Source organism: Rhipicephalus microplus, chromosome 4, assembly GCF_043290135.1.
Source record: "Rhipicephalus microplus isolate Deutch F79 chromosome 4, USDA_Rmic, whole genome shotgun sequence".
NCBI lineage: Eukaryota > Metazoa > Arthropoda > Arachnida > Ixodida > Ixodidae > Rhipicephalus > Rhipicephalus microplus.
Genome location: NC_134703.1, coordinates 186,178,886 through 186,193,616, shown reverse-complemented (window position 1 = coordinate 186,193,616; position 14,731 = coordinate 186,178,886). Strand labels below are relative to the sequence as shown.

The window sequence follows — 14,731 nt, the reverse complement described above, 5'->3', positions numbered from 1 at the left end:
CGCAGGAGCATTTCAGTCGCACCGGTGCCCTAAATATGCACTTCAACTTTTACGCTGAGCGACGTAATGCGAGAATAAAGTGGCTCCGAAATCAGTCTTCGTAAGCTTCTGACATTGCGTTCGTAGATATGGCCAGTCACTACTCGCAGATACACATAATTACTGACGTCGACAACAACATCACACTGCCGACGAGTGCCTCGGTGCGCAATGACCTCGGCTACAAAGGCGGAGACAATGCACATAGCGTAGCCTTAATGTTTCAACTGCGCAGAGGAGAGCTATCAGTCACTGTACCCTCCAAGAAGCCCTGTCGGCTTTTCTTACTGACTGCCTTCCGGCACTGCGCTGAAGCTGTTATAGTGCCTAAACTCACTCACCACTGTTGCTTGATCTGGTGCTAAGGACAAGCAGGGCTTGGAGGCAACGAATGGTCCAACGCTCTAGCTCACGCGTTTTATAACCGAGTGGAGAGTCCCCCTCTATCGTTGACCATACCAATTTCTCTTAGCGAGACTCTCGCTCACCCGCGCTTCCTGCGGCAAAAAAGTGTGGAACACCTCACATATTCCTTAAGGGGGTAGAGGCTGCCGACCTTCAAAAAGTGCACGTTGATGCATTTCCGCATGTACCGAAGTTCCACGGGATACATCAAACGTTTTACCCGGCCGTGTGGCCGTGGTGCATTGGTAGCCAGGCTCTCTGCCACATTTCGTGAGGGTGATCGTAAGCCAAGCAACTCAGCCAATGTTCTCGGCAAACCTCTAACACCTAGCACGAAGTGACGTAAGGCACAACTCGCCAGCTCGCAACCGGCAGTACTCGCACTCATGGATCCCGTTCACCAGGCGACTAAGACCAATGCAGCCCTGGACATCAGACTCAACCATAGAAGCTCTAAAATCTCTCTTTCTCTTTTCCCCTAAATAAAGTTTCTCTCTCTCTCTCTCCTGTGCGTCGTTAATCAACAAAAATTTGCAGCGTGCGCGTAAGTAAAAGCGAACTGCAGGTCTCTGTGTCCCATCGGAGTGTTCTCTCTCATTACCCATTAGCAGGGATTAACATGTACCGGTAGAGAACACCGGTACATCACTGAGTGCTTTGCGGCTGCCGAATTTTCTTTCCTCCGCATCGCTGTGATGAGCGCGAGCGCCAGCGCCGCTGATTGTGTATGCTTAGCGCCCGCTGGTTCGCATTTACACATGGTTCCCTTTAGCGGGAGATAGGGTATTTTTTTCCTTTCATTTGGTCAAAAGCAAATATATGTGTACTGTATTCTATAGGCTAACACTTTCGCCCCCTTTCTGTCAGCTGTTCAGATGACATTCATGTCAGTTATTTAACTTTTTTTCATTATGAGTCTGAGTGTAGTCAAAGCGAAAAAAAATAGAGCTCGAACGCACGTCACAACAAAACTTTCACATAATGATCCGCTATTCTATGCATGACGCCACCAAATAAAGTGAGAATCAAAACTTCCATACCTCAGGACTTGTAAGAAGGGCCAACGCAATGCTCAGCTTTCTCTTCATTCCACCGGAAAGTTCTTCAGGAAAGGCATCTGCTTTGTCAGAAAGGCGCACAGCCTGTAAAAGCTTCGTTGTAGTTGTGAGTATTACGTCAGAGTGCAGCCCTCTGATCTGCAAAAGCAAAGTTCCAGACACTATTAGGGTCGACACCGTAGCTTGTTCTAGATCTCGTTGATATCAGCAGTTTTTTTTTTGACATAGCTGATCACGACGCATGTTATGACCCTCTGTTTTGTTGTTTGCTATAGAAAGCTAAGAGCAACCGAATCTGCAGAGATAGATTACATTTCTCACAATTTTGGTGTAAATGAAGTGAGAGAAACTACCCATCAGTAATGTTCAATCAACAAATTCTTCTATGTTATACCTATTTGGATTTGTTTTTCAACATGACATCATGCCCCCATCAACCTTCAACATATACAAGTGCTTTAAATGACTCTGTAGTAGTTGTGCGTATCACTACGCTCTTTTTTCATTGCATGAAGACGTAATAGAAGAAAATATGATCCAATACGACGCTAGCCCTCTAGTTTTTGTTAGTTCGTTTTGAGGGGGGGATAGTCATTGACACGTTTCCAACGGAGCAAATGAGCAAATTGAAGGAAGATCGGTGGGTGGTGTCCCGAGTTAGTAGCCCTACAAAATGCCGAATTGACCAATATTGCATTGATACCCATCAGACCTTTACTAATCGTTAACCAGTACGAATAGGGTGGCAGCAGAATATTCAACTAACCGAAAATGCTTTCTTTCACTCTTGTTTGGTATTACCGCATAAATATCGAGTGGAGTTACAAATTATCATTATTCTAACCTAACATCAGTTGCGAGTCTTCTGGTAGCGAAGATCCTAACGCTTGCATGATCTCCGTTGCCATCCGTGTCGTCGATTACATCTTCCATACTTCTGTAGGTAAAGCACTCATAGCGTGCATGTAGTTTAAAAATAGACTGTACTTTTTAGGCACATCTGTCAGTGTGGCCGTTCATGCATCTGTCCGTCCATCTTTCTATGCATTTGTCCATTCTTGTATCTGAGCACTTCAGCATTGACATTATGGGCCGCGTTGTGGTTTTGGTGAACTATACTTTCTGAAATACGCTAGACAGTTCCTGTGCGTCGGAGTGGCAGTTCCTAAAACACGATGCCAGTGGACATGACCGTTGCTTGGGCGCATGCTACCAAGGAGCGTTGCGCATTCAAAGTAGATCAGCTGTCTGAGTTCTGATCCCAAGCCTCTCATTTCAGGATAGAAAAGGGGGATGAGAAACAGTGACGTGAAGCGCGGCACAACGCCACAATGTGAAAGACGTCGGCTAACACCTGACAAGCTGGACACGCACCATAAATTCCCACTATGAAGGGCCGGTCGACCGCCGGACTAAGGAAAGTTTCAGCCTCTGAAAGTGATTGAATTGCTGCTGCGGCGGCTGCATTTTAAATGGAGGCAAAAATGCTGTAGGACCGTGTGCTCAGAATTGGGTGGATGTTAAAATTCTAAATAGATGCGCCGTGACGGCAGAAGCGCCGTCACGGCACATCTATGTGTCAACGTCAGTGGGAGAATGGCAACGCTCCAAACGTGCCACATGTACGATATCGGTGGTCTGTGGTGCTGTCGAAGGCTATGAGGCAGCAGGGGTCATTTCGTATGTCACAGGAGTAACCTCACGAAGGACTCTGTATAGACCTGTGTGGCGGGAAATGTTTTTCCGACGAGCCGACTTGACGGGTTGGCGACCACAGCAGAACCAATGAACCGGGTAAAAAGTGAATGTCGTGGTGCCGTTGATCGTACAAACGCCGCGTGGTTTTCTTGGGAGACCAGAATGCGAGTGCGGGTGATTTCGCGTGCGTGGGCAGCCCGAGTGATAGCGTCAAGGGTATATTCGCTCGTCGGTGTTGCGGTAGATGGAATGACTGTATCTAGGGGTAATGTAAGTCCTCAGCCGAAATACAGAAAAAAAAATGGAGAGTAGGCGGGCGTGTCGAAGCGTAGAGTATTGTACGCAAATGTCACGCATGGTAAAGCAACGTCCCAGTCAAAGTGGTTAGAAGAAACATGCTTCGCAAGCATGTCTGTAAATTCTCCATTCAAGCACTCCGTGAATACATTTGTCTGCGGGTGGTACGACGTAGCGAGCTTTTGCCTCGTTTGACCTGACTGAACGGTATCAGCTATGACCTTTGATAAATAAGTGCAATCACGAAAGCAGCTGGCTTGAAGCTCCATGTTGCAAGATCATGTTGTGTAGGTGAAAATCGGCGACATCAGTGGTGCAGCTTGGTAGAAGTGCTCGTGTGATGGCGTAGCGCGTGGCGTAGTCTGCGGCCACAGCCATCCACCTGTTGCCAGAAGAAGACAATGGGAAAGGGCCCAGGAGGTATAAGCCAATGCGGAAGAAAGGTTCTGACGAAATGTCAAGTGGTTGAAGGTGTCCGGCGAGAAACGTCGATGGTGTTTTGCGGCACTGACATTTGTCACAAGCCGCAACGTATCTTCTGAATCAGCCTGAAAGCCCTGGTTGAAAGAAGCGTCGGTGAATTCGGTTGTAAGTGCATGACACACCAAGGTGACCGGCAGTTGGAAGGTCTTTGAGTTCGTGGAGAACTGCCAAGAGGAGGTGCTTCGGAATGACGAGCAGCTGGGATGGTCCATCTGGATAGAAGTTCAGGTGGTACAGAACGCAATCGTGGAGGACGAATGAGCGATGGGATTTGTCGGAAAATGGTGATTCGATACGTTAGATTATAGCAAACAAGGATGCATCACGGCGCTGCTCGTCATCGATGCGGGTCAGTTGCGAAACTGAGAAGACGCAAGTATTGGTGTCGGTGTCAGAGATGGTGCTCAATTCATCGACCGGGTAGCGGGAGAGGCAGTTAACGTCCTTATGTAGGCGTCCCGACTTGTACGTGACTGTATAGGCATATTCTTGCAGTCTCAGAGCCCAGCGCCCGAGCTAGCCGGTAGGATCCTTCAAGGAGGAAAGTCAACATAGCGCATGGTCGTCTGTTATTACAAAGAGATTCGCGCCATATAAATTTAGGTGGAATTTCGTGACTGCCATAAGAAGAGCAAGACATTCATGCTCTCTTATTGAATAGTTGCGCTCAGCAGCTGTGAGAAAGCGGCTAGCGTAGGCGATAAGTCGGTCGTGTCCCCGCTGTCGTTGGGCTAGGATAGCTCCAATCCCGTGACCACTCGCATCGGTTCGGACTTCTGTCGGAGCGGACGGGTCAAAGTGGGCCAATACAGGTGGAGTCGTGAGGAGGGTGATGAGGCGAGAAAAAGTGGCAGCTTGAGCTGAACCCCACGTAAAAATCACGTCTTTCTTCGAAAGGTTGGTGAGTGGTCGAGCAATTATTGCGAAATCTTTGACAAACCTTCTAATATAGGAAGAAAGTCGCACAAAGCTCCGGACGTCCTTGACAGACTTGGGTACAGGAAAGCTCGTGACGGCGCGAACTTTCTCTGGCTCAGGCTGCCCACCTGATGCGTCGAAAAGGCGGGCCAACACCGTAATTTTCTGGCAGCCGAAGTGATACCTCGAGGAGTTTAGTCGAAGGCCAGCAATGCAGAAGGTGTCGAGAACCGCTCAAAACGCTGAAGGTGTGTCTGAAAGGTAGGCAAATATACAAAGACATCGTCTAAGTAGCAAAGGCATGTTGGCCACTTGAACCCTTGAAATAGTGAGTCCATCATACACTCAAACGTGGCTGGGGTGTTGCATAGCCCAAACGGCATCACCTTGAATTGGTATAGGCTGTCGGGAGTTACAAAACGCAGTTTTTTCTTGGTCTTTCTCGCCCAACGCAATCTGCCAATAGCCAGAACGTAGGTCAATTGAAGAAAAGTATTGCGCCCCGTGAAAACAATGTAGGGCATCATCATTGCAGGACAAAGAATAAACGTCCTTTTTCGTGAGTCAATTAAGATAGCGAAAATCAACGCAGAAGCGCAACGTGTCATTTTCCTTTTTAACTCAGCACAATAGGACATGCCCAAAAATTGAGGAGGGTTCAATCATTCCTTTGGCTAGCTTCTTGTTGACTTCTTCTTGAATTACTTTACGCTCTGTAGCAGACATCCGGTATAGTCGGCGGTGAATGGAAGGAGAATCTGCAGTATTAATGCGGTGCTTTACGAGGGATGTCTGACCGAGTGGACTGCTGTTGATGTCAAATATGACGCGGTAGGAAGCCAGAAGGCAGCATAGGGCGTCGGATTGCTCAGGTTTGAGTTTCGGGTCGATCATGTGGCAACCTGCTGGCGACATGGAAGATTGGAGCATGCAACTGCCACATAGCGGTGACGTAGGCGTCTATTAAGGGTCGCAGCATGGTGACTGAAACTCCATGTGGTAGTACTTGCTGCTTGAAACTGAAATTCATAATGGGCAGACATTTCCGCTAAGAGGTCATGGTTATGGAGGAGCGTGGTACAGTGATGTCGTGTCCCAGGAGAACATCAGGAATAGCCGTGACGACATAATCACCGTCGATAACAGGTGAACGTGTTGCCAATTCAATGAATTTGAGGGCCTTCGGCAGTATCCAACTGAAGTCTGTAGTACAGAGGCTTTTCTGCAGCTCGGGGCAAAAATCTAGAACTAGAAGAAGTTCTAAACAGAGAGTGCTGGCGGAACAGTCCATCAGGGCAGAATGCATTAATAATATGTCCGTCCCGAAGATGAGGTCTTGAGATAGATTTTCGAGCATGGTAAATAAAACAGGAACATGGGGGCTGGCAAGGCCGCTATGTTTCTGACGAGTGGTCACATTCCAATGACGACCACAGTTCCACCATCGGTGACACGGACGGCTTGTGTTGCGGCAGGCGTGAGTACTTTATTGAGGCGGCGACAGTGACCAGCACTCAATATAGACACCTGAGCACCAGTGTTTATTAAAGCCGTCAAAGAAAGACCGTCCACATGCACTTCCAGCAAGCTCTTATTAGTAGAGAGCGTGAACGGAGAATTTGGGTCAGTCGCACTTGATGTAGCACTACCTCCAGGAGCTGCATGATCTAGTTTTTCGTCCGAAAAGATCCATAGTTAGTCGGCGATGGGTAGCTGCGGGATTGGGACGACAAGAAACGGTGGCGTTGCAGTGACGGTGAACGAGCGGTAGAGTGGCTGTTAGGTGCGTCGGAAGCAGGATACTTACGGCTGGGCGAATACCTAAGGGTGTCCGCGTATGGTTGAGGAGAAGAAAATTGGCTCCAATGGGGGGGGGGGGGGGGCGTCCGAGTGCTGTGGCAGTAGCGGGAGACATGGCCAACTCGGTGACGGCGGGAGAAGATTGGCTTGTTGTCTCCTGTTATCCTATCCGTCGGATTGCGGGAAATGGGCAGAAAATATGGGTCACGGCGTGGTGCATTCATTGGCATCAGTCTGTAGTCCGATAGGGAGACAGAGCAGGTGACAGCAAAACCAAGGTTAGTGATTTCTTGCCGCACGACTGCCCGAATAACTGACACCACCGAAGGTGTTTGCACGGTCACCTGGTCGAGTGGAAGTGGAGGAAACGGTGCCGGACGGCCCGTCTCAAGTTTGCGCGGAACGATGCGTGTAACGTTCTCTTGCAAAGGTGGTGTGACACCAAGATCATCGGTGCAGGTTGACGTGACAGCCGTGTTTGGGAGCCGCGAAAATTGAGGTGGAACTTGGTGAGTTTTGGCCATTTCGAAGCAGTGGCATTCCTTAATTAAGAGATCGACGGTCGTGACGTTGTTGTACACAAAAAAGTTGAAAGCGTTGTCCGCGATGCCCTTGAGTATGTGGCCCACCTTGTCGATCTCGGTCATTTGCTCGTCTACATTGAGGCACAAAGCGAGCACGTCTTGTATGTACGAGAGATACTACTCGTTTGATGACTCTACGTGGGTGGCGAGTTCTAATCGCGCGGCCATTTGTCAACCGGACGGGTCCCCAAAGATGTCGTGAAGCCGTTCTTTAAAAATGTTCCAGCTGGTGAGCTCGGCCTCATGAGCATTGAACCATACACGAGGGGTGCCATCCAAGTAAAATATTACGTTGGCCAGCAACATGGTAGGGTCCCAACGGCGAGTGAAGCTAACGCACTCGTACATGCGGAGCCAGTAGTCGACGTCAAGGCCAGGCTGGGCGGAGAACGTACCGAGATTACAGAGGTGGGACATCGCTAGGTACGTAGTAGCTGGCACTCTAGCTGAAGGCGGTGACGAGTTGTTATCATTGGAAGCCATGGCCGGAGACGAGACCGTTCGGCCACTGCAAAGCTTCGTGGTGAGAACAGAAAACGTTCCACCTCCACCAAGTATGGTATGGAAGAGAAGAGACGCGATATCTACGAGGCCGTGGATGAAATATATATCAAACCAGCAGCAGCAGCGTGACTGGTTGACCAGATGCCAAGCGGAGACAGCTCCTCGTATTCTTCGTCAGGCACACATGCGCAGCGTCGCACAAAATGTCAATATGCATGTAGCAATACCTTTATTAGGTTTATTTCGGAATTTCCTAAACTCTTTTTAATAATAAGTGTTACAGCCCATGAAAGAGTTTTCAAAGAGCTTATTCTTACGCTTGATGAGCTTCTAGCAATCACATGTGATCCTCAGTTTACGTATTAGTTTTCGGTGACGGTATGTCCGCGTTGAAGAAAAATGTAAATAATGCCTTTTGAAAATTTTTATAAATCAATCATAACACTTGTTGCAGTTTGAGACTAAATGTTCCTGCACACACGTTGAGGCCATTTCTTTCGTTTCAATAAATTTTTACGGTTAATAATGCAAAATGCCGAGAGGTGATCACTGATACCACTGTAGACAAAAATTATTTTCCGCGCTGGAGCCTTTTGTAATTTCAACGTTCATATCACCACCTATTGTTAGTAGGCAACTACTTTCCTTTCACATGAAAGCAATGAATCAAGGAACTTCAAGAACGCCGGGATAGTACAAAACAGCAAATAACTTGTTTTTTTTAAACACATCATTTCGATATCACTGGTCACAATGCTGCATTCATGTACAATTTCAAAACCTGGTACAGTCATTTGACTGGAAACACCAAACCACTACACCAGTAGCAATTTTTTTCTTTTTAGAAAGTAGTGACTGTAGGAAGGTAAAGCAATGTCATCCGAATTTTGATTGCACCACGTTTCAGTGAACATAAGTGCGTCGAAACGAATACTGAATACTTCTAGGAGGGTGTAGAATTTACCAAATTTATAATGCAGATTTAAATAAACAACCTCTTTGATTGTCCGATATCAAACCACGCATGTCTTCAGGTAGCACGCCGTTGGTAGTGATGATTAGATAACCTGTACAGTCGAAGTAATCGCTCTCCCCACGTGCATTCTTATCCTGTAACGGCAATCTTGTCCAAATCAATGACGCGTTTTATAGTAACGACGGATGACAACTCTTCTCGTCGAGCAAATATGGCACTTTTTTCACCCAGACATACTTCCAAGCATGTTCGCGTTTACGCGCAACTGCCATACCAAGCAGTCACTTTTGGTACTGGCAAAGGTGTTCATTTACAAATATACGAAGGGTTGCCTCTTTGCTCGACGTTTTCAGTGAAAAACTGAGGCTATGTTGGTAAGTTTTGTTTTCTCAGTTTTCTCTAGAATCATGTCTCTCTTTTCGCGCTTCACAAATCGTACAGCGATGTTCTTCTTTGCGATGTCCTTGGTTGCCTCTCTGTGAATTACGTCTATATTGCTCGCTGTGACAAGTTCACTGATGGCCGCTCCAATTTTAGCGAGAACATCTGCCAGAAACTAATTCAGGATTTCTGCAGTACCTTTGGTCTCGAGGTTTCTGTTGCGCGAGTACTGCTTGGTTTTCACCAGACTAGTATATAAACGTGTCTCTCTCTCACGACCTTTTTCTGATGTCATGTGATGATTATATGTGGGGTTTAACGTCCCAATACCACCATATGATTTTGAGAGACACCGTAGTGGTGGGCTCCGGATATTTCGACCACCTGGGGTTCCTTAACGTGCACCCAAATCTGAGCACACGGGCCTAAAACATTTCCGCCTCCATCGGAAACGCAGCCGCCGCAGCCGGGATTAGATCCCGCGAATTGGAGGTCAGCAGCCGAGTACCTTAGCCACTAAAACACCACGGCGGGACATTTTTCCCTGATCCCGTACTTACTCATGAACATTGCACTGTATTCGGTTTCAGCAATCTGAAAATAAAATTCGGATTTGTATTAGATTGTACAATCTTCGCGTGAATCTTGAAGCTTCTGGTAAAGGAGGCAACAACAAAGGCTGCAAAAGTCATGTTCGTGAAGTACGAAGTGATGATGCTGCCGGCGTTGATGTTGAGGCTGATGCTTTTAGTGGACTCGATGGCAAGGTTGACGGCGTTGTTGACAAGGCCGCTGCTGCGTGTCCCTGTACGTTTTGGTTCGAACGCTAACAGATGACAACGGTTCCTCTGCACGACACCACTGAGATAGTGTGCGATGATGGTCGCTGAGCTGGCCTCAAGGCCAGCTCAGCGATCTCTTATCCGCACGTCCTCCCCTGTATTTCGATGAATCAGAGGAATGCCTCTGTGATTGAGATAGAGGTTCGTCTGTTGTAAAGTTGCCGCAGTAATCCGCATTTCGAATTTTCCCTCCTTTGGTAAAGCCGGAATAATCGTTCAGGCAGAACAGGAAGTTTAGTTTGTGATGGTTACCCCAAAAGTATTTCGCCTGGAGAGACCCCCGATAATCGAGGCTTGTCTTGTACAAAAGTACACTGAGGTATGAATCAAAACTTTTCTTTAGCGGATCCGTCAGATTCCGCACGATGCGCTGTGCCTGTGCTACCCTGAGGGAATCGTGAGCTGCTGATTTTTTGGTAGAATGCACACGCTCGGCTAAAGTCGGCATATTCTGTAGAAACGTAGCGAAGTATCTTGCTCGTCTGAACGCAAACGAAGCAAAACAACCACAGCAACAAGCTCTTTTTCTGAAGAAGTTCTCAGTGTGACTAGTTTAGAAATCTGCAGAAGTATTTAATGATTAGGACGTAGCTATGCTTTTCTAGGTAAAACAAGTTGATTCCTAGGCGTTTGCATGGTTTTTCGGGTGTTGGTGTCAAGTGTCTCAAAACGTACGGTTTGAGTCCCAGCACACTTAGCACATTGAGTTCAAGGTCTTCGATACGCTAATGGGAATGTACCACCAAGCGCCCTCTAGGCCACATTCGTGACAGCAGCGGACACCTTGATTGCCTCCTCGTTGCAGTACGAAAATATCATGGCATTTACGGAAGGGCATGGGCATGTGGCTTTGGTAAAACTAACCAGTCGTACACATTCTGTTCTGCTTGTTCCTTCGAGTATTGTGCAAAACTCGTCGGAACTCTTTTCCTGAAGGACAGCCTCTTTCCCACAATCTCCAAATTAAAAAAAAACATGGAGTACCTTAAAAAGATGATGGATATAGTGTGGCTTAGTTGTGAGTGTTTGAAGTAAAGCCTTAGGAATTGGCCATATATAGATTTTCAAGCACCTGTCAGTTTTGAAAGTTGCGGTAAGTGAGTAATATCTGTATCGTTATCATTGTGTTGGGGGCTACTGTTATTTTTTGAGAATAAAACACGTTTTTAACGAAGGTGAGTCAGTGCTTGTATTGTCCAACTAAGGATTTTTTTAGAAATGCATGTTGCGTTGAGTTTGAAGTGTCAAAGCATAGGTAAAAGTACGAGAGATGCATAGTATGCGTGAATAATTATGTTCCAACTAAAGGTATCACGTAAATGAATGGAGGGTGCAGGTTCGGCTGCCAGCTGCGATTGGCAGCAGCTCCTGTCTTGCAAGACTGCCCTGCAACAGTGCTTCTTAAAACAGTCGCACAAAACTGAATAACGTCATTATTGCAGTTAGTTTTTGAATAGGCGGCTTAAGCTGTGCCTGTTACCAAAGCTGCATTTTTCGCTCTTCTTTACTGATTATAAAAATAAATTAGGACATGTCTCGCTAATTACTGTCGCAATATTTAAAAACAATGTAGCAAATTTTTAAGCTTTTTATTTATAATTACATCTATCGAAACATGTTGCATAAGTTTCTCATTTGGCACACTCGGCATGCATCCAAAAGAAAATTTTACCCCGCCAAAGTAGCTCAGATGTTCTGAAACCGTGAGGTCCGCAAAAAGTGCGTCAAACTGTGGACAAAACCCCATACGTTCAAAGCCAGTGGTTCTAATGTCTTTGCCAGAAACAAGCACTAATCCACTGTTAGGCTCGATCAAACCTGAAAAAAAAAACGAACAACACTCGCATAAACAACACAATGCAACAGTAATTGGCATGAAGTTTCTATATTTTGGCACTGCTAAAACGTTCAAACTGAATGATTTATGTGATACCAACCATTTGGTAGTCCTATACATTTACCCAAATGTCATGATTACCTATATTAACTTTATTTGTCAATATATTCACAAATACTGTTCTAGCTCCGGTTTCCCTAATTGTCAATATCAGTGCTATAATAGGATGCTTTGTTACAAAAGCAAATTCGCTCAGAAACGCAGCCTAATCATTCAACAAAGGAACAGAGTTTCCCATATCTTTGTTGTAATTTTTCACGTGTCAGCCTTAAAAGGGTTAGCTGTAAACGTTTCTGGTTAGCTGTAAACGTTAAATTTTCAGTATCGCTCTCGCTCTCGGTACCATCTTTTCTGTAAGTAAAGAAACTGATACAAAATATGCATGTAAAATTCGCATCTGCGAGCATACTTTAAGAGAACAAAGCTGTAATTTAATCAAGAATAAAACAGAAGGATGAACGGTACGATTGAAATGCGGACTAGTTTTTAAAACCCACGAAGTACGCTGGTAAACAATTTAGGAGACGCTGAAGCTTCTCTTGGGAGTTGAACGCGAGAGCGATATCTTGCGTCTAGTATATGCTTCAAACAATCATTACATGAAACCTTTTCAAACTTGCTATGCACCCATTACATGGCCTAAAGAGAATAGGTGCAGTAGCCTGTGTGCCTTTTGATAGTGGGTGACCTGCTTTAAACCATGAAGCCAATATGGCAATCACACGTTTTGACACGTGCTAACAAAGGGCGCTTGTACGACGCAGTATTACTGCAATATTTCATGTTGTATTGTGAAGCATGTATACAGGACGCGTGTGTTTGTAAAGCAATAAAGCTACTTTCACTTAATTTTCAAGCAGGGGAAGTTCTATTCAATCTATTCACAAGCAGACCCGTGGCCGTCTGGTAGAACTTCTAGCTTATCATCCTAGCTCGAACCCGAACAACCCTGGTCCGATACCCGCTGTGACAGGAGATTTTTTATTAATATTTATTTTATTTGCGTCGTTCTCAATTTTTTGGTCATGGATAAGATGATTATTTTTTGCTCACAATCAACGACTCCGACGCCGTAATTCCTCCGAAACTAGATTTTCAACGCTATCAAGTTAAAAAGAATCTGCCCGAAAAGGAAATAAGTACACTTTATGCACATTGTCATAAGTAGGTGCCAGAAATCCATAAACAATATTGTGGTTGAACATTGACAAATTTGGCTTTCAACGATAAGACTCTTTACCATGTATCACTGATTCCGCAGTTGATAGACAGATGCTTTTTCGTCTGAGCCAGTCTCTTTGCAGCTACACTCAAACCAAACGACGTGGTATATATATGCTGTTATGTTCAATATATTGTAATATGTGCTATGGCTAAGTAAACATATACAGAGAAAACCTACGTAAAATTCTTTATATTTACACTCGGAAAAATGTATTTGTGCAAGTTTAACAAAGGTCCATGACTCTAAATTCTGTTTAAACTTCTGGAGTCTAGAGGTGAAGCTCAAAAAGCTGCAAGGTACTTAAAGTAGAAAAAAAGCACACAAAGCTAAAAGGTTTACAAAGAACTGAAGAATAAAATAAAGGGTAGTGGGATTCATACCACTCACATGTAAAGCTGTTATGAAACCGCTTCGGATTTTTGCTGCAGCGGTAATTTTGATACAACGACCTCTGATGTACTTGCGAAAGAAAGTAATGGTTACGTACAACAATATGCAGTTATTTATGCAAGACTGTATAAAAGTACTTTCAAATATTGCCAGACCAAGCTTGTGCGCCTTTTCCTGCCAGCGCGACGCTTCTTCGCTGCTTTTGGCCGCTTCAAAGAGCTCTGCAGTTTGAAGACATCAGTGTCAATGGACTAGAGAAGAGCACATTTTTAAAGGACCCTCTTTTGTCAATGATTGAAATGAAGCGTTCTAAGCTGCTCCTTCTTCATCAAAACAACAGCCTTTGACGAACAGGTGATGAAATTCAAAGTACACAACATCCTGATAAAAAGCCTAAACCTCAGAGACGACATATGTTCGATTACGACATGTACATCGGTACAAATAGCGAAGGCACTAACATAGCGTCTTTTTAACTGGTGATGCTCGAGCTCACAAAGATACTAATATACTCGGTTGTGAGGTGTACAGGTAAGTATTTTCTCAATAGAAGTAAGTCTACTGGAAGTATTCAAGTAATTTCTTGCATTCAATGGAGAAAATGATGGAACATGCTTAGCAATCCAGTAGGTAGCAGGGTCAAACACCAGCCGTATTTCGACGACGGAAAAGTGCTAGAATCCGATATACCCAAATTGATACTGAAATATGTTCAGCGCAAACTAACGGGACGCTAGGGGTGAGACAAGTGAGCGCAGACTGAAACTTTATTTATTGGAGGAAATATATACCAGAAAAATATGAAAGAAAATTACAGTAGGTTCCACGTGATCAAATGTCATTCAGAAACGAGACTTCACAATCTAAAGTGATATAGAGGGTGAGCTCACACAACTACCAACATTTTTTTTTTTGCGAAATAGGCTTCTCCAGTTTCTCTAGTTTCTGCGCCACGACGCACGTATACAACATACACGTGCGCTGAAATTCAGGTACGCAGCCACACTTTGTGCAATGATCGGATATATGGGCCGGCTTTAGCGCATTCTAGTGTTCCCGCAGACACACGTTGAGGCAGCGCACAGTATGCCCAATATATACCAATATATCGGCCCGAAAAACAACAAACATATTGGTAGTCGTGTATGTGCACGATTTCTCGCATAAAATAAAGTGCGCTGAAATATTTAACCTCAGAGAGGCCCTCTAACGCTTGAAAATATTGGTACTGGCT

At 45.3% G+C, this 14,731-nt stretch overlaps 1 protein-coding gene across 1 annotated transcript in view; it reads right to left on the bottom strand.

Annotated features, from left to right (window-relative positions):
- Nucleotides 1-14,731, bottom strand: part of LOC142814458 (phospholipid-transporting ATPase ABCA3-like) — a 67,055-nt gene that overhangs the window by 17,444 nt on the left and 34,880 nt on the right. The window contains exons 4-5 of the mRNA XM_075893221.1: nucleotides 11,589-11,803; nucleotides 1,485-1,640 (exon numbers count right to left, since the gene is read on the bottom strand). Coding sequence (XP_075749336.1) covers nucleotides 1,485-1,640; nucleotides 11,589-11,803 — 371 coding nt within the window. The remainder of the gene's footprint in view (nucleotides 1-1,484; nucleotides 1,641-11,588; nucleotides 11,804-14,731) is intronic.